The sequence below is a fragment of the Muntiacus reevesi genome, chromosome 4 (assembly GCF_963930625.1).
Source record: "Muntiacus reevesi chromosome 4, mMunRee1.1, whole genome shotgun sequence".
NCBI lineage: Eukaryota > Metazoa > Chordata > Mammalia > Artiodactyla > Cervidae > Muntiacus > Muntiacus reevesi.
This window is the reverse complement of record NC_089252.1, coordinates 44,039,011-44,065,183: the sequence shown is the minus strand read 5'-3', so window position 1 is coordinate 44,065,183 and position 26,173 is coordinate 44,039,011. Positions and strand designations below refer to the sequence as shown.

The 26,173-nt window shown below is 45.2% G+C and overlaps 1 protein-coding gene across 2 annotated transcripts in view; it reads left to right on the top strand.

The window, feature by feature from the left end:
- LOXHD1 (lipoxygenase homology PLAT domains 1) overlaps positions 1 to 26,173 on the top strand; it is a 193,930-nt gene that overhangs the window by 158,291 nt on the left and 9,466 nt on the right. For both annotated transcript variants that reach the window (XM_065935168.1, XM_065935167.1), the window contains 4 exons: positions 3,859 to 3,976; positions 4,850 to 5,024; positions 6,544 to 6,729; positions 21,410 to 21,580. In XM_065935168.1, coding sequence (XP_065791240.1) covers positions 3,859 to 3,976; positions 4,850 to 5,024; positions 6,544 to 6,729; positions 21,410 to 21,580 — 650 coding nt within the window. The remainder of the gene's footprint in view (positions 1 to 3,858; positions 3,977 to 4,849; positions 5,025 to 6,543; positions 6,730 to 21,409; positions 21,581 to 26,173) is intronic.

Here is a 26,173-nt window from a genome sequence, read left to right as displayed (position 1 = left end):
GGCAGATTTGACTGAGTCCTGAGCGTCGTGGGCCCACTGCTGGCAAGGCTGCAGTCTGGCGGCCTGCGGTGGCTGCTGCAGAGCCAATGGGCAGAGCTCTGTTATCCTCTCGGGTCTATCTGTGGTCAGCCTCCTCACTCTCTCACAGTCTTCACCTCTGTGCTTTGACCTAATCTCCAACCCAGCCCCAAATCCTTGGAATTTCTCGGGTTAATTATCCCACGCCGACATTCCACCTTCCTTTAGAGATGTACATAATTGCTGGTGGGAGAGATAGACACTTCTTTTCTGGTAGTATCTAAACTCCAAAAATGTTTCTGAAAGTCACACCATTCTATAAATGCTTTGAGGCACCTTGTGAAAGAATTTTGTTTTTCTGAATTAAGATTTATTTTGTGAGAAGAGCCATCATTTCTTAAATACACTGGTTTGCAAGCTCAAGTCTCTTACCCAAAATATAGGCCTGCTTTATTTCATTTGCAAGTGGCCCACTGTTTGGCCTGTGTCTTGGAATCCTCGTTACAGATGTCAGCCTCTCAGCCTGGGGACGCGGACAGTGAGACCCTCTGGGTTTGTGTCATTCTCTCGGCTTAGTGCTATGGCGAAGAGTTCCTCCCAAGAAACGGCTCATGGCCAGAGTGGAGGTGGGAATGGGCGTGTATCGCACAGAAGGCATTGTGTGGGTTTGCCTGCTGCAGCACCCCTGTTGTAAAATACTGCACCCAGAGGTTAAACTTGATAGCCATTCCCTCAACCCCTCTCCCCAGGTGAAGTCCACAACTTGTCATCTTGCCACTTTGGGGGAAACTGTTCACAACTAATTCACTTTGAGATGGTGGTGAATTGATGTGGCATTCAAAAAAAGAAAGAAAAAAGATACCCTCAAAAGGAAATGCTTAAACCTAAGGAATATATCTCTAACAGTGGAATTTGAGGCAATCTCTAATGGAGATAGGGATTACTTTTAGGCAAAGAGATGTTTTTCTCTAGAGGAAATTAAGTGCCTGTAAGGAATCATCCCGAGGCCCAGTGGAAACCCCATGAACTAGGAAATTTTTTGGTCTGGAAGCAAACCAGATTCTCAGAGCTCTGTTGGTTTGCCCTTCAGAATGGCCCCTGGCTTCCACTACCTACAAATCTTCCCAGCTTCTTGGCAATGTCTAAAACTCTTCCATTAAAAACTTGCCCTTGCAGCCTAAGGCTGTGGGCCTGGTTAGCCTCAGGCTGTCCTCCGTCGCGGAGACCACTGAGTGAGTGGCTGCTGGGCCCTTTCCCAAGGACATTCTTTGATGGGTGGAGAACAGAAGGAAAGCAGAACAGGGAGGGAGGGAGAGGCAGCGAGAGCTGCTGAGCTCCTTGGGGTGGGAGAGCAGAGCACAGCCTGAGCCACTTCAGCAGCCCGTCCTTCTGAGCCAGAGGCAAGCACGTGGCTCAGGGGTGGGCCACTTGTCCAGCAGTGGCCCCTCAACGTGGGAGCCCTCCCGCATGTCAATGGGGTTGTCTTGAGAGGGTGTGGAGAAGCAGGAAAGAGCTGGCTGGTGAGTCGTAGAGGGATGAAGTTCCCTTGAGAGGTTTCCCTTTAGGATGTGGGCCTTTTACTCTGAGGAGACAGGGTCTACCAGGTGTAATCAGGATTTAATCTGCAATGAAGGATTAGGGGGAAAGTATAACCCAGGCTTCAGTTTTCTAAAAGAAAAAGCTTATTTCTCTCCCCCTTTTCCTTACACCTGCTCAACCATAAAATCTCCACAAAGGGGAGATTGTTGGTTAAATGCAAATAGTGACAGTTAAAGAAATAGACGAAATAGACGACGTGAAGAATTCTAATCTTCCTTTGGTCTCCAACATTATACACCAGCAAGAGTAAGGAATGAATGAGTTGAAAGATTATTTGACAGAATCTCCACTTTGTGAAATGAGCTTGAGGGGAGTTTCTGAGAACTGCCTTCTAGTTTCTACATGACCGGGAGACAGACAATTTGAACTAGAACAGGAGGAATTTAGGCCAGACTTCTGGGAGGGTGTTTTTACTTCTAATAGTCGCAAAGTGCACAAAGCAAGTTATCAGAAGGGATTAGGCCTCTGTTCCACTGCCTTGAAGACAAGGAGTAGTTAGTTTTCAGTTTGCAGCATTTGCAGTTCTAGCTCCCATTGGCTGTGGCCTCTGTTTTTAAAAAATATGTTTTGCTCAAGGAAGCATAAAATTGCCATGCAGTGTCATATCTTCAGTGATACCTGTGTTACCCCCAGGGGCTTATCAGCAGCAGCATCTGGAATCAGTGAGCAGTCAAGCAATGTCAGCACTGAAGGTCGCATTATGCATGCAGCGCTGTGAGAAAGGCAGTAGAAATAAAGATAGAGCACCTCTGAGATGATGCGGTCATTTCGGGAGAAAAGTAGTAATAGCAGCAAAAGCAATGTCACCTGCTGTTTTACAGTTATTAGTAGTGTTATCCAACCAAGGGCCACTGCATTCAGTTGTGCATATCACTTCAGTTCAGTTCAGTTTGATCACTCAGTCGCGTCCAACTCTTTGCAACCCCATGGACTACAGCATGCCAGGCTTCCCTGTCCATCACCAACTCCCAGAGCTTACTCAAACTCATGTCGATCAAGTCAGTGATGCCATCCAACCATCTCATCCTCTGTTGTCCCCTTCTCCTCCTGCCCTCAATCTTTCCCAGCATCAGGATCTTTTCCAGTGAGTCAGTTCTTCACATCAGGTGGCCAAAGTATTGGAGTTTCAGCTTCAGCATCAGTCCTTCCAATGAATATTCAGGACTGATTTCCTTTAGGATGGACTGGTTGGATCTCCTTGCAGTCCAAGGGACTCTCAAGAGACTTCTTCAACACCACAGTTCAAAAGCATAAATTTTTTGGTGCTCAGCTTTCTTTATTGTCCAAATCTCACATCCATACATGACTACTGGAAAAACCATAGCTTTGACTAGACAGACGTTTGTTGGCAAAGTAATGTCTCTACTTTTTAATATGCTGTCATAGCTTTTCTTCCAAGGAGCAAGCATCTTATAATTTCATGGCTGCAGTCACCATCTGCAGTGATTTTGGAGCCCCCCAAAATAAAGTCTCTCACTGTTTCCATTGTTTCCCCATCTATTTGCCATGAAGTGATGGGATGCCATGAAGTGATGGGATGCCATGAAGTGAAGATGCCATGATTGTCATTTTTTGAATGTTGAGTTTTAAGCCAACTTTTTCATTCTCCTCTTTCACTTTCATCAAGAGGCTCTTTAGTTCTTCTTCACTTTCTGAAGGGTGGTGTCATCTGTGTATCTGAGGTTACTGATACTTCTCCCAGCAGTCTTGATTCCAGCTTGTGCCTCCTCCAGCCCTGTGCATACTGTGTACAAAAAGGGAAATGTGAGTGGTTCTGTCTAGAGTTGTGCAGTGCACAGCCTGCCCCACCATTCATGGCAGCCATGTCACTCATAGAGTCTCACTGCAAGCTTTGCAGGTATGGGATTCTTTTCACATTTTAAATTGATTTCACATCCATTTGGTCCTCATAACAGTTTTATGAGATTGCAGGGACAGTGTCATTTTCCCCAGACTACAAATGAGGAGACCTAGTCCCAGAGAGGAACTGGGACTGTTCTACATCGTTAACACAATGAGATTAGGACCCAGAACTGTAGTCTTGATTCAGGGCCATTTCTACCAGCAATTCACTCAACCCAGCCTTTCGAGAACACCTCTAGGGGCAAGAGACAGGCTACTGGGGAGTCACTGGGAGCTGAGAGGCCTCTTCTCTCCTTACCCCGAATCTGTCTTTACCATGGCCTCCCCCCCTCACCATGGCCAGCCTCCCTCCTTCATGTCCCTCCTCTCCATCCCCAGATTTGAGCGGGAGCAGAATGACACCTTCATCATGGAGATCCTGGACATTGCCCCATTCACCAAGATGAGGATCCGAATTGACGGCCTGGGCAGCCGGCCCGAGTGGTTCCTGGAGAGGGTAACACGGCTGGACCTTCACCCTCCCTTCCTCCCACTGCCCACCCCTACCTCCTGCTCCTTTGGGTTGTCAGTGGGGCTTGTTAACATGCAAATGTCACCTTAGAAGGTTGTTACCTGAGTCTGCCCCAGATAATATGCCCCTAGGTGTGAATTAATCAGGGAACGTAGTTTTATTTATTTGTATCCAGTCAAAACTGAATGAACTGCCAGGGAATACAGCCTGCCTGGTCAGTGTAATGTGGACAGAGACCGGTGTGAGCTTCCTGGAGGGAGCGAGTTGGGAGGAGTGAGAGGAGGAGCAGCAGGTCCCGGAGGCGAGGTTCTGTGGTGGGAACCTGAGGCAGACGGCGGGGAGGCTCCCGGTTCCCCCATGGTCTCAGTGAGCTGGCTGCCTCTTCTCTGAGCCGCCCTCTCATCCCTTATCCATCAAAGGCCATCTGTCCCAAGTCCCCTGAGGCTCTGCTCCCCTGTTCAGCCTTTAGTAGACTTTACTTGAGCCAATAATACAGTGTTCCCTCCAAGGACAGTCTGGCGAACTTGGGTCCACAGTGCTGGGGGAGTCTGTGGCTGAAGGTGGTTTGGTTGGTCTATTTTTATGTCGTTAATTCAGCAGATATTCCTGGTGCACAGTGATAGGCCCTCCTTGGAAACATTTCTATATGAATTGCCCACTTCCAGCTTGCCAAGTAAGGCTAGTCACGGCAGGAGCTTCAGACTCTGTGCCAGGCCCGCGGGGTAGGGTCTTGTCCTGGAGAGGACCCTTTCCTAGGATAGTGGGTTCCAGGGTCCAGACGAGGGGGCCGCCTTAGTGGGTGAGCGGTCGGTGGGGGTGAGGGAGGTGTTCACACACTGGCCACTCCCCCACACCCAGATCCTCCTGAAGAACATGAACACGGGAGACCTGACCATGTTCTACTATGGAGACTGGCTGTCCCAGCGGAAGGGCAAGAAGACGCTGGTGTGCGAGATGTGTGCCGTCATCGATGGGGAGGAGATGATGGAGTGGACGTCCTACACCGTCTCAGTGAAGACCAGTGACGTCCTGGGTGAGTCGGGGGCGGGGCACTCCCTTCTGTGTTCACTGCCCACTCACCCTGTCCGTCTCAGATTCTGGCTCAGGTCCTGAGCTCGGGTCAAGGCAATTTTTTTGGTTAGCCTTTCAAAAGTAAGGCCAACTCATTTCTGCAGAGTGTCAACTTCTACAAAGTATTCCTCCCCATGACTGATGTGGCTCTGTCCTTTCTGCATCAGGAAAATGGGAGAAAATGGTGCAGGCGTTTGGCTCAGAGGCCGTCGTCCTCTGCTGCCTCGTGAAACCCCTCACCCAGGTGCTGCCCAGCATGGTGCCCTTGGGCCCCTTCCCACGTCCCTGTGCTTGGCCACCATCTTCTGTGCCGGCTTTCGCCTGGGATCTTAGGATACGATAAGTCCCTGAGCCCACGTGTGAGTGACATTCGAGTGCAGCAGTGACAGTGAGGCTGTGACAGAGGCTGGCACCTTCCCTAGCTGGAGATCAGGGGCAAAAATCAGGGAGGGCTTCCCAGAGGTGGTGCCAAAGTGCAGCCAGAAAGACAAACAGAAGCCAGTGAGGCAGATGGGACACCAGAGGCAGGGCCTTCCAAGCAAAAGCACCAAGGCATGCAGAGGCCTGCAGCTGAAAGGGAAGCAGTGTGTCCTGCCTCCCTCCCCTCAACCAGTTCTGTCCCCTGGGAGCTGGTGCAAGGACCCTGCAAACTCACTCACACTACCTGTAAGTGGTAGTGATGGATCCTTGGTTGGCCCTGCTAGCTCACACTTTCAACAGGGAAGCTCTCCCAGCACAGTGATAGGCATCTCTTGCAAATGAAGTCAAAGAAATGAAGCTTTCCTAAATTGGCAGCTCAGGCATACATGTTGGGTCAAAACAGCTGGCAAGGCACCAGATTTGTGGCACTTCCTTTCTTCCTAAGAAAGAAGACTTTGCCCTCTTTGCTCAAAGTTCCAAGTGTTCACTCATTATCAAGTCCCTCATCCCTTCATGATAGGCTCTCAGAAAGTAATAAGCTCATTGATAACCATGGGGTATGTATCAGAAAAGTTTCAAGGGGTCACATCTCCCAGAAGCCTTTTCTTTCCAACTGGGTCACTGCTTTTCTTTGGCTTAACCAGAGAATGTGTAGCTCTAGCATAGAATGTCAACCAGAGGCAGACGTGGGAACAAGGAACTTTCACATTGTACAGGAAGGAGTTTATTTCTAAACTGTAAAGTCAGTCTACATGGCATGCCTTTAAGGATGGGTATATTTCTGCAGAATACATGAGTTCTTGTACCAAACCATCCATGCCTGCTAACCAGGACCGCAGTTAACCCAACAGCATTTACAAGGCTCAAATGTAAGACAAAGGATAGAGTTGTAGACCTGGAGCCCTAGGACACTGACCAGCCCTTTCTGACCTCATCCCTGGCCTTGACGACTCTGAACTTGCCCACGTGCACCCCTGGCTCCTCCCAGGATCCCAAGAGTGAGGCCAGAGCAAGAGGGCTGTGAGTCAGGGAGGCCAGAGCCCTTGTCTTGTGCACCCCAGGAGCTGGCACCGATGCCAACGTGTTCATCATTATCTTCGGGGAGAACGGGGACAGCGGGACTCTGGCCCTGAAGCAGTCGGCCAACTGGAACAAGTTCGAGCGGAACAGCACCGACACGTTCAACTTCTCTGACATGCTGAGCCTGGGCCACCTCTGCAAGCTGAGAGTTTGGCATGACAACAAAGGTAGCTCAAGGTCAGGGTGGAGGGAGGGCAGGCCTCAGCTCTTCACCTAAGCCCCGCCCATCTCTCTGGCAGCGCGTGAACCCTTCCGACCCAGGGTGGCAGGAAACTGGAAACAGTAGATTGCTACCATTTTAATGTTTCCATCAGTTAGAAGAGCCAGTGTTTCGGGACAAATTGCAGTTCCTCCTGCTCCACGCCCCCCACCCCAGGGTAATGAGTAGCTCTTACTTTTTCTGTGATATCAGGGCATTAATTCTTCTTAGTTCAGACATTAAAATTAAGAGGAGGGGGGAAAAGGGCAATATCACCAAAGTCCCTTCACATGAATTTTCCATAAAGGATTATGCTTGTTTAATTATATTAGCAAATCTAAACTTAGTCAAATTCACTTATAAATATGAATGATGGGATAGGATATAAGCCAAACAAGAAATTTATCTTCAAAATGCCGAAGGAATACTTTGTTACATCTGTAATTGTGATGAAGCTCATGTTCAATATTTCTTTCTTTACCGCTTTGTTGTCTTCAGGCCACTATGAACATTTTTTTTCTGGCTTTGGGCCATTATGTTATACATTATATAATTGGAACAGAGTTGTTAAATACTAAATGTCACCTCCTTAAGACACATTATTTTCTTGATTTATGCCATTCTAACTCACCCTCTTGTCTTCCATTGAAACTGGCTTTGACAAGGCAGTTCACTCAAATCCTTCTCCAGTCTTCTCTGAGTCCCCCCCCCCCCCCCACGAGTGGCCCAGAGGTGTCCTGAGTGTTGTATTGTCCTTACTTCTTTAGATCCTGGCAGAGAACCAATATATCTGTCATGGTGATGATGAAGCCTAATTTGGCAGCTTTAATATGCACTAAATAATTTAAACTCTTTTCCATAACATGGGATAAGCTCTGATTAAGCACACAGAAAGTTCTCATTCTTAAGAGCAATAAAATAATGAAGATTTGCACAACCCTCAACTTTCACATCTTGGTGTACCCACTCAGTCATTCATTGAGGGAACATTTACAGCATTCGCTATGTGCCTAGTGCTCTGTTAAGTATAAAAGATACAAACATTTGACCTTTGTGACCGTCTTATGGATTCTTGCTCTTTTCTACAAGCAAGGAATATTGAGGCCCTGTGAGGTCTGAACAACTTACTCAGAAACATACAGCAAGAAATAGACATAACCGAAACTCAAATCCAAGTCTTCTGAGGCCTATTCCAGTAGACTATGCTGTGGGCCAGCCCATCCTGCTGGTTCCCTTCTGCCCAGCCAGTGGGCTGATGAGTCAGAAAAGAAAAGATGTGGAGATGAGGGCAGTTTCTCCTAACTCTGGTCACTATGTCCCCCATACACGTTGTCAGGGCAGTGGGGGAGGGTGTCTTCTCCAGAGAAGTGAGAGGAGACGCTTGTTCCTCTCCTGTCCATTCATTGTCCTTACAAGTCTATGGAAACAAACATATTTGCAAAGTATTCTCAGAATATCCCTAATGAATCTCTACTCTTTCCTAACAAAGAAACAAAACAAGATCCCTGAATTCTTTCTCACCCTCTCATTATCCGTTATGATTGTCTTAGAATTAGTAGGAGGTGGGCTGGTAGTTGAAAGTCTGACAATTATGAGTCAGATTTATTAAGATCATCTTTTGCCCCAGAGAATTCAAAAGATCAGGATAAGCCGCTGCCCATGCCACGCAACAAATGAGTGTCAGGACAATCACTTCAGTGTTTGATCAGGCTGCCATAGGCTCAGTAAAAGCACTGAGCCCCATTGTGTGTCTAATTAGAGTGATTTGACAGACCAGATTGATGAGGGTGGGTAGAGATGAGATCTGTCTACCCTAACATCCATGCATACAGTTTCCTGTTGCAGTGTCCACACCAGAGGCAAACCACTGTTTAGAAAGTTTATTCCCAGGAAGTGTGCCCCTTCCCTAATCAGAAAGAAGCACATGTTACTTCTGCACTAATACACTTACTGGCAAGGCATTACTTTTGAGGGAAGGGGCCTTGCCTCATTCATATTCATCTTCATAAAAGTGCCGATGGCAGAGTGGAAACTCATTTAAATCTTAACTTAGTGGAGACTCCATGCCTTCCCATCCCCAGAAGAGAGCTGTGAAATACCAAGACCACAGCCCCTACCTCAGGAGCAACAGAGAAGCAAAGAGACTAGAACCTTGAGAAGGAAGAAATATTATTCCCAACGAGACTGAACAATCCCCTCAAGGTTTAACCACAAGATGGGATCAGAGGTCAAGCAGCTCCCTGATCACCTCCTGGTCAGGTCAGAGAACTGGGTAGGGGAGAATTTCATGTAGACCATGATGACCTCCCTCACTTTTCTAAGAAGGGAAGACAATGTTAGGGCCATTTTTGTTTAGGGCCACTTTTAATATGAAGATTTCACTCTTCATATTAAAGTGAGGGTGAAGGAATGACCAGAAAGACAGAGAATGCCCTTATTAAAGATCATAGTTCCAACTAAACACTCTACAGTCTTTGGACTCATGTATCTGCCCAGGGTACTGACTTCTCTCCAGCTTCTCTCAACTCTGGACCCGGTCACTTGTTTCTAGGGTCTCCACCTTGGAGACTGACTATTTTCAAATTGGACTGTTACAGATTTCTCTCAAGCTTGGCAAAATGGTTCAAACTGCCATACATTTCATCTTCAAGTCACAGCAATAAAAGTTGGATAATTGTTGATCCAAGATAAAAGTTCATCTCTGTCTCCTCCTTCAAAAGCTGCTATCTCGGACTCCACATTATCTAATTCCACCTGACTAAACACCTGAAAGCCTACTGGTTCTTTGTCCCTTGGATGACTGTTCCTGTTGCTGCCCACACCTTCAAAATCTGCCTTATTCCTTCTCAATCTGTTTCTCATCACAGACTTTCCAGAGTTCTCTTGGGCACTTGTGTTCTGTGTTGTATCCCCCCTTCCAAACTATCTAAGAAAGCAAAGACTGAGAAAAATGTTCCAGAAATTCAAGCAGTAACATTTCATGAGTTGAGTCAGGGATAATGTTTGTTTTTAGTGCTGTCTATGTATCCCTCCTTTGGGGCTTCCCAGGTGGCTCAGTGGTAAAGAATCCACTTGTCAATGCAGAAAACACAGATGACATGGGTTTGATCCCTGGGTTGGGAAGATCTCCTGGAGTAGGAAATGGCAACCTGTTCCAGTATTCTTGCCTGGAAATTTCCATGAACAGAAGAGCCTGGTGCACTATAGTCCATGGGGTCGCAAAGAGTCAGACATGACTGAGCACGCACACCACCCATTGTCCATTCATCATAGCTTTGCTCTATAAAGTTGCTGTAAACGCTGAACCACTGCTGCTAAGAAAAATACAAGGCTAGATTCCTGCAATCCTCTGGTCACACATTTTCATCAGCCAGTCAATACATAACCTTGTTTTGTGTTGGGGAAGGGGCTTTCCTCATGGCTCAGACAGTAAAGTATCTGCCTGCAATACAGGAGACCCAGGTTCAATCCCTGGGTTGGGAAGACCCCCCCAAAGAAGGGAATGGCAACCCACTCACTGTTCTTGCCTGGAGAATCCCATGGAGAGAAGATCTTGACGGGTTACAATTCATGGGGTCACAAAGAGTCAGAGCAACAAACACACACTGTTTAAAGACACTTCATATGGTATATATTGTTGACTTATTAACAGTGAACTCATGACCATCAATGCTATTGATGAAGATAAAGGAAAGTTATGTGGCAAATCTGTTTTCTCTGTAAGGCACATCACAGCCTTCTTACACTTAGAAACACTAGACAGTTCTTTAGCACTATAACATAAAAAAGTAAAGAAAAAAAAACCCCACAGCACTAAGTAGATGACAAAAACACTTGTTCATAGTGTGAGAGCTGAAAGAAGAGTCAGAGCACCATCTTGTTTAATTTCAACTGGCAACATGTGAATCAGACAGTGCAAGTTTTTGCTGCCCTGCACATGTCTGTGAATAACTGTGAAAGGACTGTGAGCATTGATTTTAGAGCTACACATAAATTTTATCAAATAGGTAAATTTGCAAATATGGATACAGAAATAATAAGGTTCAAATTGATCTGTTTTTGAAAAGACAATATTTGAGCTAAGGCCTAAAGAATTTATAGGAGTAGACATTTGGTGAGGTGTGGTGTTTATCAAAAATGAAGTGTGTTTGAGGCAGAATGAACAGAAAACATAAAAGTCCTAAAATATAGGAAAGACTGATATGTTTCAGAAATGAAAGCATAGTTCAGAATGACGACAAAATAAGGAATGGGAGTGAGATCTAGAAAGTAGACAAGAATTGGGCCATGCAAGGTATTATAAGCCTTGTCAAGGATTGGGTCTTTATCCTAATTGTCCTGAGAAGCCATCAAAGGATCTCAGAACAGTAGTCATGTGGGGAAGATTATCATAGTGTCTGTGGGGGATAGGTTAGATGGGAAAGAAAACAAACTTCAAAAGATTAGCTAACAGATGATGGGAGATAACTATGTCCTGCACAATGATGGTAGCAGTGGGGAATAAAATGTAGAAAGATTTGAGAAATGCTTAAGGCAGAGGGCTTATTGAAGGATTGGCTAAGAAGGAAAGTTGAGGCAAGAATGGTAAGGCTGCTGGAGGAGCTTCTTCATCCTGACATGTTTAATTTAAAGTCAAAATTTAAATTTAAAGTCAAAATTTAGATATCTGGGAGACATCTAGGAGTGATGGCTAGTAACAGTTGAGTCTGGAGCTCAGGAGTCAAACTAGTTGGGAGATACTGTTCTGAGATATGAGTGCAGAGGAATTACTGAAGCCATCAGAGTGAGGAAATGAAGCTTCAGAAAAACAAGAGTGACCAAGAGCAGATTCCTGAGAATCCCTGTTTGAGGTTAGAGAATAGAAGGGAAGGCAGAGGAGAAGGAGAAGGAAAGGGGGAGGAAAATGGGTTGCCTCAACATTTTTTTTACTTCCTAAAGGAATGTGTCGGGGGAGATGGACCCTACTTATGGAACTATTGAGGACTGTTCACTGACCATGAAACCCCAAAGTGTGGTGTCTTGGTTCATGATGCCATAGTTTCCTGGGCATAAATTTAATAAAGAAGCTATGAAACCACATTTGTTTTCAAATAACAAAGCAATTTAAACTATTTTAAATGTTTATTTCTTCTTAGCAAATTCCCAGAATCCCTTGTTGAGAAATTTTGTTATGCAGCCAAACATTTAAGTCACCGTAACAGGGAGAAAAGTGGGGAAGATAAACAGTCTTCTGTCATTTGTAGATTCATGTTTATAAGATACAAATGTTCATCATTGCCTCCTAAGTACTCCTTCTCCTCACCTCCCACACACAAAATGTCAGGGAAACTTTCTCACCAATCTCACTCTCTTTGTTTGCTGGTCCTTTTTGAAATGTGTAATTGCCTTTTTGTTCCTGATTCTTCCAGTCCATCCAGTGAATGGTATGATACATATGAATTTGCAGCAATGAGAAGTCTCCAAGATGAACTTCCATTTAAAAAGTTATCTTTTCACTCTCTTCTCTTTCCTAGCTCTGCCATGATTACATCTCCCTGTTGAGGATGAACAAACTCTTTGATGTACTAACCTCCTCACCGAAAATTCTTCCTATTGCTTTACCTTACTTAAGCCCTCTCCCAGAATAGTCATCATATTTGTAAGTACATGCTCAGTCTGGCTCCCTTACTTAACTAGCAGCTCCATGAGTACCATTGTCATATTCTTTACTTTTCCCTAATGCCCCTCACACTGCCTGTAACGCAGTGGGGGCTTAATATAGAATTTATTTAATACCTCTGTTTCAACCCCTCATACACCAACCCTGTTTTCTTATGCCTCTACCACAGGGAACCCACATTTCTCCTGGATCAAGATTTTTTCTTGTGTCTTAATACTTTCAAAAAGTGGGTCCTGGTCATGAATTTCAGGGTCATCACTAGGTCCTCTAATAATGGCTTCTCCCACTCCTTGGACACTATGCATATATCTAGACTTTCTCAGTTTTCTATTTCATTTTCCTTCTCTGCAAAAACTCTACACTCAAATTTATCTCATTCATGTCAAAACCCTGAAAGGAAAGGGGGGCGGTTCAGCACCTTGGACAGCTCTAAAACTATCCACCCATCATTTCTTGCTACTACTTTGGTTTAGTTTGGCCTTGAAGTACAAAACGAAGCAGGGCAAAGACTAACAGAGTTTTGTCAACAGAACACACTGGTCATAGCAAACACCCCCTTCCAACAACACAAGAGACAACTCTACACATGGACATCACCAGATAGTCAATACTGAAACCAAATTGACTATATTTTTTGCAGCTGAAGATGGAGAAGCTCTATACAGTCAGCAAAAACAAGACCTGGACCTGACTGTGACTCAGATCCTGAGCCCCTTTTTGCAAAATTCAGACTTAAATTGAAGGAAGTAGGAAAAAACACTAGACCATTCATGTATGACTTAAATCAAATTCCTATGATTATACTGTGGAGGTGACAAATAGATTCAAGGGATTAGATCTGGTATACAGAGTGCCTGAAGAGCTATGGGCAGAGGTTCATAACATTGTAAAGGGGGTGGTGACCAAAACCATCCCCAAGAAAAAGAAATACAAGGCAAAGTGTTTGTCTGAAGAGGCTTTACAAATAGCTGAGAAAAGAAGAGATGTGATAGGCAAGGGAGAAAGGGAAAGATACTCAACTGAATGCAGAGTTCCAAAAACAGCAAGGAGAGATAAGAAAGCCTTCTTAAGTGAACAAAGCAAAGAAATAGAGGGAAACGATAAAATAGGAAACACTGGAGATCTCTTCAAGAAAATCGGAGATATCAAGGGAACATTTCAGGCAAGGATGGGCACAATAAAGGACAGAAACAGTAAGGACCTTACAGAAAGAGAAAAGATTAAGAAGAACTGGTAAGAATACACAGAAGAATGATACAAAAAATTCTTAATGACCCAGATAACCATGATAGTGTGGTCACTAATCTAGAGTCAGACATGCTGGAGTGTGAAGTCAAGTGGGCCTTCGGAAGCATTACTACAAACAAAGCTAGTGGAGGTGATGGAATTCCAGCAGATCTATTTCAAATCCTAAAAGATGATGCTGTTATAGTGCTGCACTTGATATGTTAGCAAATTTGGAAAACTCAGTAGTGGCCACAGGACTGGAAAAGCTCAATTTTCATTTCAATCCCAAAGAAGGGTGATGCCAAAGAATGTTCAAACTTCTGCACAATTACTCTCATTTCACATGCTAGCAAGCTTATATTCAAAATCCTTCAAGCTAGCCTTCAGCAGTAGGTGCACTGAGAACTTTCCGTTCAAAATTCCAGTGCAAACTTCCAGTTCAAACTGAGTTTAGAAAAGGCAGAGGAACCAGAGATCAAATTGCCAAAATCGCTGGATCATAGAGAAAGCAAGGGAATTCCAGAAAAACATTTGCATCTGCTTCATTGATTATGCTAAAGCCTTTGCCTGTGTATATCACAACAAACCATGGAAAATTCTGATGGGAATACTGTAACACCTTACTTGTCTCCTGAGATACCTGTGTGCAGGTCAAGAAGCAACAGTTAGAACGGGACATGGAACAACGGACTGGTTCAAAATTCAGGAAGGATTATGACAAAGCTGTATATTGTCACATTGCTTATTTAATTTGTGTGAAGATTGTGCATGCCTACCAAGTTACTTCAGTCATGTCCGACTCTTTGTGACCCTGGACTGTAGCCTGCCAGGCTCCTCTGTCTGTGCGATTCTTCAGACAAGAATACTGGAGTGGGTCGTTGGCCATCCTTCAGGGGATCTTTCCAACCCAGGGATCAAACCCGTGTCTCCTGTGGCTCCTGCATTGCAGGTGGATTCTTTGTCTGCTGAGCCACTGCGGAAGCCCTATATGCAGATTACATCATGCAATGCCAGGCTGGATTTATCACAAGCTAGAATCAAAATTGCTGGGAAAAATATCAGCAACCTCAGATATGCAGATGATACCACTCTAGTGGCAGAAAGTGGGGAGGAACTAAAAAGACTCTTCATGAGAGTAAAAGAGGAGAATGAAAAAGCTGGCTTAAAGCTCAACATTCAGAAAAACCTAAGATCATGACATCCAGTCCATTTACTTCATGGCAAATAGAAGGGGGAAAAGTGGAAACAGTGACAGATTTTATTTTCTTGGACACCAGAATCACTGCAGACAGTAACTGCAGCCATGAAATTAAAAGACATTTGCTCCTTGGAAGGAAAGCTATGACAAACCTAGACAGTGTATTAAAAAATCTGAGACATCACTGTGCCAACAAAGATCCATATGGTCAAAGTTATGGTTTTTCCAGTAGTCATGTATGAATGTGAGAACTGGACCATAAAGAAACCTGAGTGCCAAAGAATTGATGCTTTTGAACTGTGGTGCTGGAGAAGACTCTTGAGAGTCCGTTGGACAGCAAGGAGGTCAAGTTAGTCAATCCTAAAGGAAATCAATCCTGAATATTCATTGGAAGGACTGATGCTGGAGCTGAAGCTCCAATACTTTGGCCACCTGATGCAAAGAGCCAACTCATTGGAAAAGACCCTGATGCTGAGAAAGATTGAAGGCAAGCGGAGAAAAGGGCAGCAAAGGATGAGATAGTTAGGTAGCATCACTGACTCAATGGACTTGAACTTGAGCAAACTCCAGGAGATACTGAAGACAGGGAAGCCTGGCATGCTGCAGTCCATGGGGTCACAAAGAGTGGGACACAACTTAGCAACTGAACAACAACAACTTTGGTGTAGATGCCGGGATCTTCTAAGAGCTTGGTTCCTCCATTAGATAGCCCAAGACTATCTGATTACCTTTGGTCTCCTCATCGCTCTTGGACTTAAAGAAATTCCAAGTCACTGGCTAGAAGAAGCACAAGCTGGAATGAAGATTGCTGGGAGAAATATCAATAACCTTAGATATGCAGATGACACCACCCTTATGGCAGAAAGTGAAGAGGAACTAAAAAGCCTCTTGATGAAAGTGAAAGAGGAGAGTGAAAAAGTTGGCTTAAAGCTTAACATTCAGAAAACTAAGATCATGGCATCTGGTCCCATCACCTCATGGGAAATAGATGGGGAGACAGTGGAAACAGTGTCAGACTTTATTTTTGGGGGCTCCAAAATCACTGCAGATGGTGACTGCAGCCATGAAATTAAAAGATGCTTACTCCTTGGAAGGAAAGTTATGACCAACTTAGATAGCATATTAAAAAGCAGAGACATTACTTTGCCAACAAAGGTCCATCTAGTCAAGGCTATGGTTTGCCACCAAGTCAACAGTGGTCATGTATGGATGTGAGAGTTGGACTGTGAAGAAAGCTGAGCACCGAAAAATTGATGCTTTTGAGCTGTGGTGTTGGAGAAGACTCATGAGAGTCCCTTGGACTGCAAGGAGATCCAACCAGTCCATTCTGAAGGAGGTAAGTCCTGGGTGTTAATTAGAAGGACTGATGCTGAGGCTGAAACTCCAATACTTTGGCCACCTGATGTGAAGAGTTGACTCATTGGAAAAGACCCTGAAGCTGTGAGGGATTGGGGGCAGGAGGAGAAGGGGACGACAGATGATGAGATGGCTGGATGGCATCACCAACTCGATGGGCATGAGTTTGAGTGAACTCCAGGAGTTTGTGATGGACAGGGAGGCCTGGCATGCTGCGATTCATGGGGTCGCAGAGTCAGACATGACTGAGCGACTGAACTGACTAACTGACTGACTGACTGATGTCATCTTCTTCCCTTTGTAAGCAGAGAAGTGACCTCCTCCTCACCAACCAGACTTTGGGTCTGAAAGCAGGATCCTGTCATTGGCAAGAACAGAAAGATTTTTGTGTCTTCAATGAGCCCAAGTGGTTGGGATACTAGGATCAGAAGAGGACCAAGATTCTCTTTATAGTAACTTTTCCTCTTTAGAGTAAAATCTCCTCCAGAGATGAAAATTTAAATGTTTAGTACAGAGCTATACCTAATCCCTTTATTTTTTCATGCCATTGACTTTTGGAGGAACAGGTCCCACTGATCTATAACATTTGCACAGTCTGAGCCTGTCTGCTTGCTTCTTTATGGTGTCATTACTTCCTTGTTCCCCATATTTCCTACAATCTGAAAGTCAGCTGTAAAGACTTGATTAGATCCAGGTTCGGTACTATTTGGCAAGAATACTTTGTATGTCGTATCAGGGCTGCTTTAAAATGGGACTTGTGCACTTCACATTGTATCACAGCCATCTCATACTTACTGACGCTCACGTCTAACGGTGAGTCCAGGGCTGACGGCTTGATTCCTCCATTGTAAACTCTCTCCCGCCACTCTTCATCTAATGGCTTCTCAGTGGTCATCAGTTAGAGTTATAAATGCTTTTCTAATTGTTATTTCTTATCCACTTATTAGCTAGAATTCTTCTGTAAAAAAAAATTGTCCCTCAGGCTATTTGATTACCATGAAATGTAGTTCATAGATGAAAATCAAGATAAATGATTAATTCTTCCTCTTAATTCCAATTACCCAGATAACTTTATAATACTGAACAAATTATAACCAGAGTGTTTATTTTCTAATTCATGTTTTTCCTCTTGCTTTCTTCTGAAATGAAAACTCTAATGAATATATTTTCTTTTGAATAATATAAATTCATAGAAATGTATAGGATCTCAGAAATCATGTATTTTAACCCAGTTAGGTTGCTCAAATAAGGAAGCTGAGGCATAGAGATGCTATAATATATTCAGTTTGGTGGGTATGCTGAAAATCGAGTCTACAGATCTCCCAGATCCAGATGTGTCACGCTGGGCATCCTATCTTGGATCATGTACATGAAAAACTATTTGTGAAGGGATACTAGCTAGATTCTGTATTCTTTAATAGCTAGGACTCTGCGATGGCTCCATATCTCATTTCAAACAATCTGTTTACCCTTTTAACGAAATTTTGTTTACCCACATGTACTTTAGCTTGCCAAAGTTATTTTTTAAAGAAATTACTTGAAAAAATAAAGTATCTATTCAAGCAATATTTTAAGGGCTTGCACTGAAATTTTAAAAACTGAGAGATCACTATAGAAAGTAAATGTAATTTATCAATTCTGTGTTTATTGAGCACTAAGTCAATACATCTGTGATATAATCAAGAAGTTTAAGACATAGCTTCCACACCTTAAAATCGAACTGGAGAATCTGATATACATACACACACACACACACACACACACACACACACATAATCACTATTAAAGAATTCATGTTCATGACCTCACTAGAAAACATTTATTTCCCAAGCCATCTTGGGCAAGTGTTCATTTGAAAGTGAATAAATAGATGATGAATGCCATAGGACTGGGGAGTTTGGAAGAGGCCTAAGTTGTCCAGAGGGTAGGTGGGAATTTAGGGCAGGGAAATAGCTTGAAGCCTTAATGAAGATGAAAGATACAGCTAAGTGATGCTGAATAAATCTATCTCACTGGGATGAAGGAGTTGCCTTAGGAATCTCCCTTACTGAGGCAGGAAATGAGGTGGATGGAGTCAGGATGAAGAGGGCCCTGTATACGTAAACATAGGATTGGACCCTTTTCCCCATCAGATGTGGAAGGCCACTGAGGAATCACAAGTAGCAGACAGCATGATGAAATCCGGGAAGTATCTGGCAGTCAGTCTCCCTCCTATTTGGAGTCTGCTTTCTCTTGGCTGGAAAGGTTGGGGCCCTGTGCTCATTCAACTTTTTTTTTTGATTGGTGGAAAATTGCTTTACAATTTTGTATTGGTTTCTGCCACACAGCAATGCGAATCAGTCATAATTATACATATACCCCTTCCCTCATGGCCTCCCTCCCCAGCCCCATCACACCCTCTCCACACCAGCACCCCCACCCCAGGTCATCACAGAGCCAGGCTGGGCTCCCTGTGTTGTTTAGCAACTTCTTGCTATCTATTTTACACTTCATTCTGTTTTTAAACTTTTTTTCTTATAGTAAACCTTAGAACATTTGGGATAAATGATTTCACTAGGCCAGGCCATTGCTTCCTGGCGGGGCTTTGAATTATTTTTTCCTTCCACTCATAGAATGTTACCTCCAGTGTCCTTCCTTGTTCCTCCCTATTTAATAATGGTGCACTCATCCATTCAATAAACATGTATTGAATCATGTGCTAAGCATTGCTCTAGGCACTAGAATATAGTGGTGGATATCAGGCAAGACTCCTGCTCTCTAGGCTTACAGCCTAGAGAAGACAGACAGTATAGGCAAGGTGCAAGGAAATAAAATAGAAATTATTTCAGACTATGAAATGGGTATACGTTAATGTGATAGTAAGTAATTAGGGATGGGGAAGTCTCCGCAAATTGGAAAGGTCTTCCCAAAGACGGACATTTGATCTGACACCTCAGTGATGAAACACTGTGGATATTCAGAGCCTAGGGTATATTGTTGCAGGCAGACAGAAAAGGTATGTGCAACTTTTCCATAGACAAGACTAGATTTCATATGTTAAGGTACTAAAAGGTGTAAGTGAAATATAGTAAGTAAAAATGCAAGTAGTATGAGATGAAATCAAAATGGAAAGGGGCCAAGTCATGTCAGTTCTTATAGTTGTTAGTGAGCTGTTTGCAGTTATTCTGAGAGTAATGGGAAGCCATTGAACAGTTTTCCATGAGAAGTGACAAAATCAAATCTGATTTATGATTTCAAAAGATCACTATGATGCATGTAGAAGGATAGAAATTATAGCATTGCATGTAGAAGTAAAAGTTTGGATAACAACTAATTATCCATCATTAGGACAAAGCAGAAATTGTCTTGTGTGTGCATACAATGGAATACCATGCAACTATGAAAAGGGATGGGCAGATATTTATGTACTGATATAGATTGTGAGTGAAAAGTTAAGATGTCAGACTGTGGGATGTTTGCTATCTTTGTGTAAAAAGACAAGTAGGACTCTGAAAGAGGAGATTCTGTAAAGAAATGGATTCTCTAGTGGTGGGATTAAGTTGGTTCCCTGTTGATCTATGTGGTAGTGCTGCCACTCAACTAGCCATTCTGTAACGTGGTCTGTCTATTTCTCCGGTGTCCTCACCAGCAGAACCCAGTTATATGACATCAGCCTTCCCAGAGCTACCTCTTCTCATGTTTGATAGGTTCTTAGTATAGAAAGTCATGGTAGGATCCCTGTTAATCCCTTCCAACAATTCCAAAACAAGGCAATTAAATAATCAGTGGACATGAAGCTAAGAGTGAAGCTTATTTATCTTACAATGGGTGGGGTTAGTCTGCTATTTACCATGGAAGGAGTTCCTTTGCAGAATCAAACTTGAGTAGAGAGTTGAAGACGGTGTGAGAGAGTGCAAGCCTTCAGAGGAGAGAGGGAAGGGGGGTGCAGAGGGAAGAGAGCAACCTGCTAGCACACACCCGGGCAACCCAGGTCAGGCTGCCTCCTCCTCTGGTTTCTTCACCCACACACTGGGGCCCTGAATTGCCTGTGGATAAAGTTAAACGCAGCCCAGAATCCACCCTGCCCATCATCCCACTGCTTTCCTCTGTTACCACCATGCCTGGAGCTTTGGAAGTGCATTCAGGAGTGAAGCCTGCCCATGATATGGAGCAGAGTGTGTCTGTTATTTCCACTTAACACTGTGCTGGGCTTACTTGCTTAGTCATGTCCAACTCTATGTGACCCCATGGACTGTAGCCCACCAGGCTCCTCTGTCCATGGGGATTCTCCAGGCAAGAATACTGGAGTAGGTTACCATGCCCTCCTCTAGGGGATCTTCCCAGCCCAGGGATCGAACCCAGGTCTCCTGCATTGCAGGCAGATTCTTTACCAGCTGAGCTACCAGGGAAGCCCCCACTTAATACTAACCATTTGTTATTTACATTTTGAATTTAAATAAAACTTAAAATATGCATGCAAAACAAAAACTTTGTTGATAAAATAACACCACTTTTGAACTCAACAGAACCATTGTAAAATTTAACTTGTTCTAGGACAGGCTGATTTCCACTTTCAGTAAAGACTTATCTTTTAAAACATATGAAGTACCTTTTACACCAGGAATGAAGCTATATGAGGACTGCCAGTATGTATGCTCTGCCCATGAGCCTTAATGTCTGCTCTCTGTGGACCATGTGACTGGAGGCATGTGCCCATCTTTGTGTGTCTCTGTGCTTATAACCCTTGAGACCAATGGCAAGATCTAGGGATGTCACTTTGAGCAGTGTCTGATCCCCCCTCACCATTATTGAAATGGCTTTTTGTTGGAGACGCTTGGACCGCCCTTCCAACCCCAAGTGTCATGAGAAGGCAAGATGTGAAAGTAAAACATATACATGCCCCTCTTGCAGCCTTCTGCACGTACTATGGACACACAGATTCTCTAAGAGTTCCTGAAACCAAGTTAAGGATTTTGGAAAGAGAATTATTGGGTTGGTCAATAATATCTTATGGAAAAACCTAAACAAACTTTTTAGCCAACCCAGTCTATCCTCTGGGCTAGAGGTATCTCAGAGATCATCTAACCCACCCCCTCATTTCATCAACATGGAGACAAAGGCCCAGAGAGGACAGAGAATTTGTCCAGGGCCGCACAGCCAGCCGATGTAGGGAGCAGAAGTCTGAAAGGGGAGGAAGAACCCATTCAGCCTCCGTGTCTCTATTCTCAGGGTTATTTCCCGGCTGGCACCTGAGCCATGTCGACGTGAAGGACAACTCCCGCGACGAGACCTTCCGCTTCCAGTGTGACTGCTGGCTCTCCAAGAGTGAGGGCGACAGGCAGACGGTCCGTGACTTCGCCTGCGCCAACAATGAGATCCAGGACGAGCTGGAGGAGACCAGTATGTGGGGACACCGGTGGGCCCTGCTTAGATGCAGCCTGGGCAGAGGGAGGGGGAACAATGTTGGAAAGTCTAAAGGAAGCTCTCTCATAGCTGGAGGGGAATCAGATGCCCAATGAAAGAAATAACATAGGAGCAGTGCATAAGCCCCCTAAGTGTTGCTTCCTGAACCTGAGACAGCCAAGATTCTGGTGCCAGCTCATGGCCCCAGATCACAGGGACTTATTAGGTAGCAGGAAAACCCACTGGGGACAAGCTTACCCTGGGCAGTTTGATGTGATGCCCTCTCTGGTTTACTTTTTTGTCGTAGACTCTCTCCAACTGATGTCTATGGCAACAGCCACCAACTCAGGCCTTCCTGAAAACAGAATGTGAGGGGAACCAGCATCTCCACCAACAGCTTTCTCTTTGGTTCCTTCCTCAGGGCATGTGTAAAGGGAAAGAGTAATTGGTCCCTAAGGTGGATGGCCATCAAGGACCAGGGAGGTGTCTCTTTAATACAGATGCCAGTATCTGGTCCGACAGATTTGATGAAGGTTTATCAATAACAGAGCCTGATGTAAAGAAAGGATTTTCCAACCTTTTCTTACTGCAGCTAGCTAGTTACTGTAACACTAGCTGCAGTAAGACTTAAACCCACAAATCTCAATAGCTAAATACAATAAAATCTGTTTCTCACTGATGTAATCAGTCCAGTGTGGGTGTTTGGCAAGAGGCCTTCCACGCTGTGATTCAGGGGCCCAAGTTCTTCTCACCTGCCATTTTCAACATGTGGCTCACACATTTCTTGAAGAGAGAAAAGAGAGCTGGGAGAAGGCACATTCCATACTTTCTCAACACATTAACTCATATTCTAGGAGTCATGTGGCTCCACCTAGATGCAAGGGCACCTGGGATTGTAGTACCTGGCTGGACAGTTGCCCCAGGCAAGCTCTGTACATCACAAAAGGGAAGCATGGATCCTTGGTGGAAAGCCACTAAGCCTTCTGCACCATGCCATCCAAACTGCCCAGTGATGACTCAGCTGCTTGGAGAGGAGTGATCACTGATGGTACTGGGAGCTTTCAGACAAGGGCCAACCACTCATCCGTCAGCCTCAACGTATGGGGATAACTGCCCTAATTCAGAGGGTGAACTCCCAGCTTCTCTATTGTACTTACCGAGGGCCCACTTTTATTTTAGATGCTATGAACCATGCACACTGCTTTGTTCTTATTAGTTTCCTTGTACTGAACTGTGCCCATCTGTTGATGTCCCTACGCAACTATAAGCTCCCAGAGGTCAAGGATAGAATCACTCTGCAGGCCTTGGGACTTAGTAGATGCACAAATCACTAGAGCTCAGCAAATAAAGGTTGTTTTTCCTTGGGGCCTCACAACCTCAGTAGTGGTGGAGGCTAATGCATAATTGCTAACATGAGCAATAAAGTCTCCTGGGGCCCTTGGCGTTCAGGGGAGGAGAGATTTGTGAGGCTGGGAGCATAACCACAGAGTTTCCTTCACAGATTTCCTGCCAAACAGCTTGCTAAGACCTATGGAATTGGGGTTGGTAGGGAGCTTGGTAGAGGGGAAGCAGTACTTGCATTAATTCCAGAAGGATGTGTGTGAGACAGAGATGGAAGGGCAGGGACACCAAGCCAGGAATGGTCTGGATCAATCTGTCATTACGAGGAGCCTGCAGAGGGCAGGGTGCCCAGAGGCCAGTGACATCCATGTCCTCAGATGGAGGCTCATCCTAGGGAGAGCCAGGGAATACAATTTAAGCCAGTCATCCCAACCTCAGCTGTCTTTAACCAAGGGACACAGCCTGGTGTGGGTTCTGGCACACACTAATGAATAGGGCAGAGATCCTGCCCTCATGGCATTTACATTCCATGTCTGTGGTCCCAGGGGCATCTCTGAGCACTTGACTTGTGAAAATAAACACCCTCTCATATCTGAACAGAGCTCCACACATCCCCTGTCCTCACTGGATCCTCACCACCCTACACTGACCCTATGAACTGGATAGGGGCAAATTCCCCTCTCTATATCCTAGGTATGGAAAACCAAAAACCAAAAAAGTGAAGCAACACATCTAAGACCTAGCCAGAGCCAGTAGGACCCGTGTGACCTCATTCCTAGATCAGGACTCATCATACCATGGCCTCTGGGTCATCATTGGACCTGGCTGATACTCTAGATTGATCAACTACCCCATCTTGTTTAGCATCCTGTTTGCTGCCTTCACCTCCAATTCTTGTTAGCAATTTCAGAAGCTGTTCCCCATCCTCTGTAAGCATCAGCCTCTGTAGGTGATTCCAATGTGCAGGCAAAGCAGAAAACCATTGGCAACTTTAAAATAATACTGATATTTGGGTCTCACCCCAGAGAGTCTGTGTTAAGTCCTGGACAGTAAGATCATGTGTTTTTGTGTGCATATGCATGGACACAGCACACACACACACACATGACACCTAGGAGGGGAGAAAAATCTCTCTCTGGGGCATGCTGTGTGTGTGCTAAGTCACTTCAGTCGTGTCCAACTTTTTGCCGCCCCATGGACTGTAACCCATCAGGCCCCTCTGTCCATGGAATTCTCCAGGCAAGAATACTGGAGTGGGTTGTCATGCCCTCCCCCAGGGGATCTTCCCGAGCCAGGGATTGAACCCGCGGCAGGCGGGTCCCGAGCCTCCTGGGAAGTCCCTTCTCTGGGACATCCTCCACCAAGACCAATGCCTCCCCACTCTACAGCCCCCTTCCTTCTTATCCACCCCTACTTGAAGCCTTCTCAGGCTGCTCAGTCAGCCTTATCTGCACCTTTTCCAGTTCCGATACAATCAAGCTTCATAACCAACTCCCCAGGTTGGAGGACTCACTGCTCCACTAGGCAGCTCTGTTTAAAACTTCATCTTTATGATTTTGTTCTTGAAGCTGCTGTCCTCTGGCAGTCCCAATGGAGGCAAACAGAAAACTTCAGGAGTGGTCAGGACTTGGTTGTACATGCCTAAACCCCAGCCCTAAGCTGGCTCCAGGAAAAAGGGATCATGTTGGTGCCCAGAACTTGGAAGTTTCAGGTGGAGCTGGCTGGGGCTTGTTTGTCTCCAGAGGCTCCAGTGGTTTCAGTTTGTCCCCTTTTCTTCTCAACTGTTTCTTTCTCTACATCGTGGGAAGATGGTGGCTGGTATCCCCAACCCCATAGCCTTCTAACTGACCAACTTTGGTGGAAGGGAAGAGAGCATCTCTTAAGGAATAATTCTGATTGTCCAAGTCTGGGACTCTGATGCAAAACCACGTGGGAGGAACATCCAGAGCCAAGAAGGGTCCTGGCAACATAAGATGGGGGAGGTGACGTGAAGCAGTAAGCTGCAGGTGCCCGCTGGATGCCCAGCTGTCCTCTGGCGGTGCTCCTCGGCGCCTGGTGCCCCTGCTGTCCTGGCCTCAAAGCAAACACCTATCTGTTCAGGAGCTGCTCACGTGAGGTGTGTTGGATCCACTCGGCGCATCCTGGGCTTCTGGTTCATCTCTGTCTGCAGATGCCACGCCCAGAGCACAGGCAAGATGTCAAGGGCAGACAGCTCTGTTCTCCCCTGTCCTGCCACATTCATGCCCGCTGAGCCTACAGTATCTTTGTCAGTGGCCCCTTCATGTGAATGACTTGCACGGTGGCTACGGAGCCACTTTCTCCAGCTGGACTCCTCCCACTGGGGTGTTGGCCCCGGGGTGAGCCTCACGTGGATCCCTGCTAGGCTGGGCTCCTACCCGCCCCGCTCTGTCAGATCCCTGGTCCTCCTCTTTCCTTGCCTCCCAGCAACCTATAAACAAAGCTGAGAGTCAGGCCTTCCACATTTTTATCAAGTCATTGATGAAATGACTTTTCCAAGGTGGAAACAGGCTGATAGAAAGACCGTTGATGCAACTAGCCACGTTTGTTTTTAATCCATCTGAATGTCCTCACTTACACACCTTTCTTCTCTGCCTTGTCCTTGGGGCCATGAGGAGAGGGTTGGTTACAATCCACACGCACGTCCTCCTTGAGCTGATCGTAGGAAGCAAGTAGGTTCCTAGTGCTCCCTGCTTTCTTCCCTGGGCGCTGACAGTCCATTTCCTTACAAGGCAGGATCCACTTTGAATTCACAGATGTCTGGTTTGCAGAAATACCTTACCCTCCCTGTGTTGGCTTTGAGCCCCCAGCCATGGCTCAGCTTTCTCCTGTCCTGGTGCTGTGAACGGTTGGGCCTGCAGAGACGGATTCTTCTTCCAGGGCTGTGCTCGCTGTGGATCTCCTCCCATATCCTGGGATCTGTGCCCAGATTCACTCTACATGTGACTTCAGAGAAGTCACAAAGGCAGCAGGTCGCTGAGAGGTTACATTGAGCTGTAGACACAGCCAGCCCTTCTAATTGTCTTTATCACATTTCTGAGATAAAAGCACAGAGATCAAACTATCTCTTTGGATCTAGAATCCCAAATCCTCAATGACTCACTAATGGCAGGAAGACAAATATTGTATCTTCCTGTGTGCCAGCTCCATCCCAGCTGGTCCGAGGGGAATGGGGCTGGATCTCATGGATCTCGTGGATCTCAAGCCCCTCCCCTGCCCTCCAGTATCTTT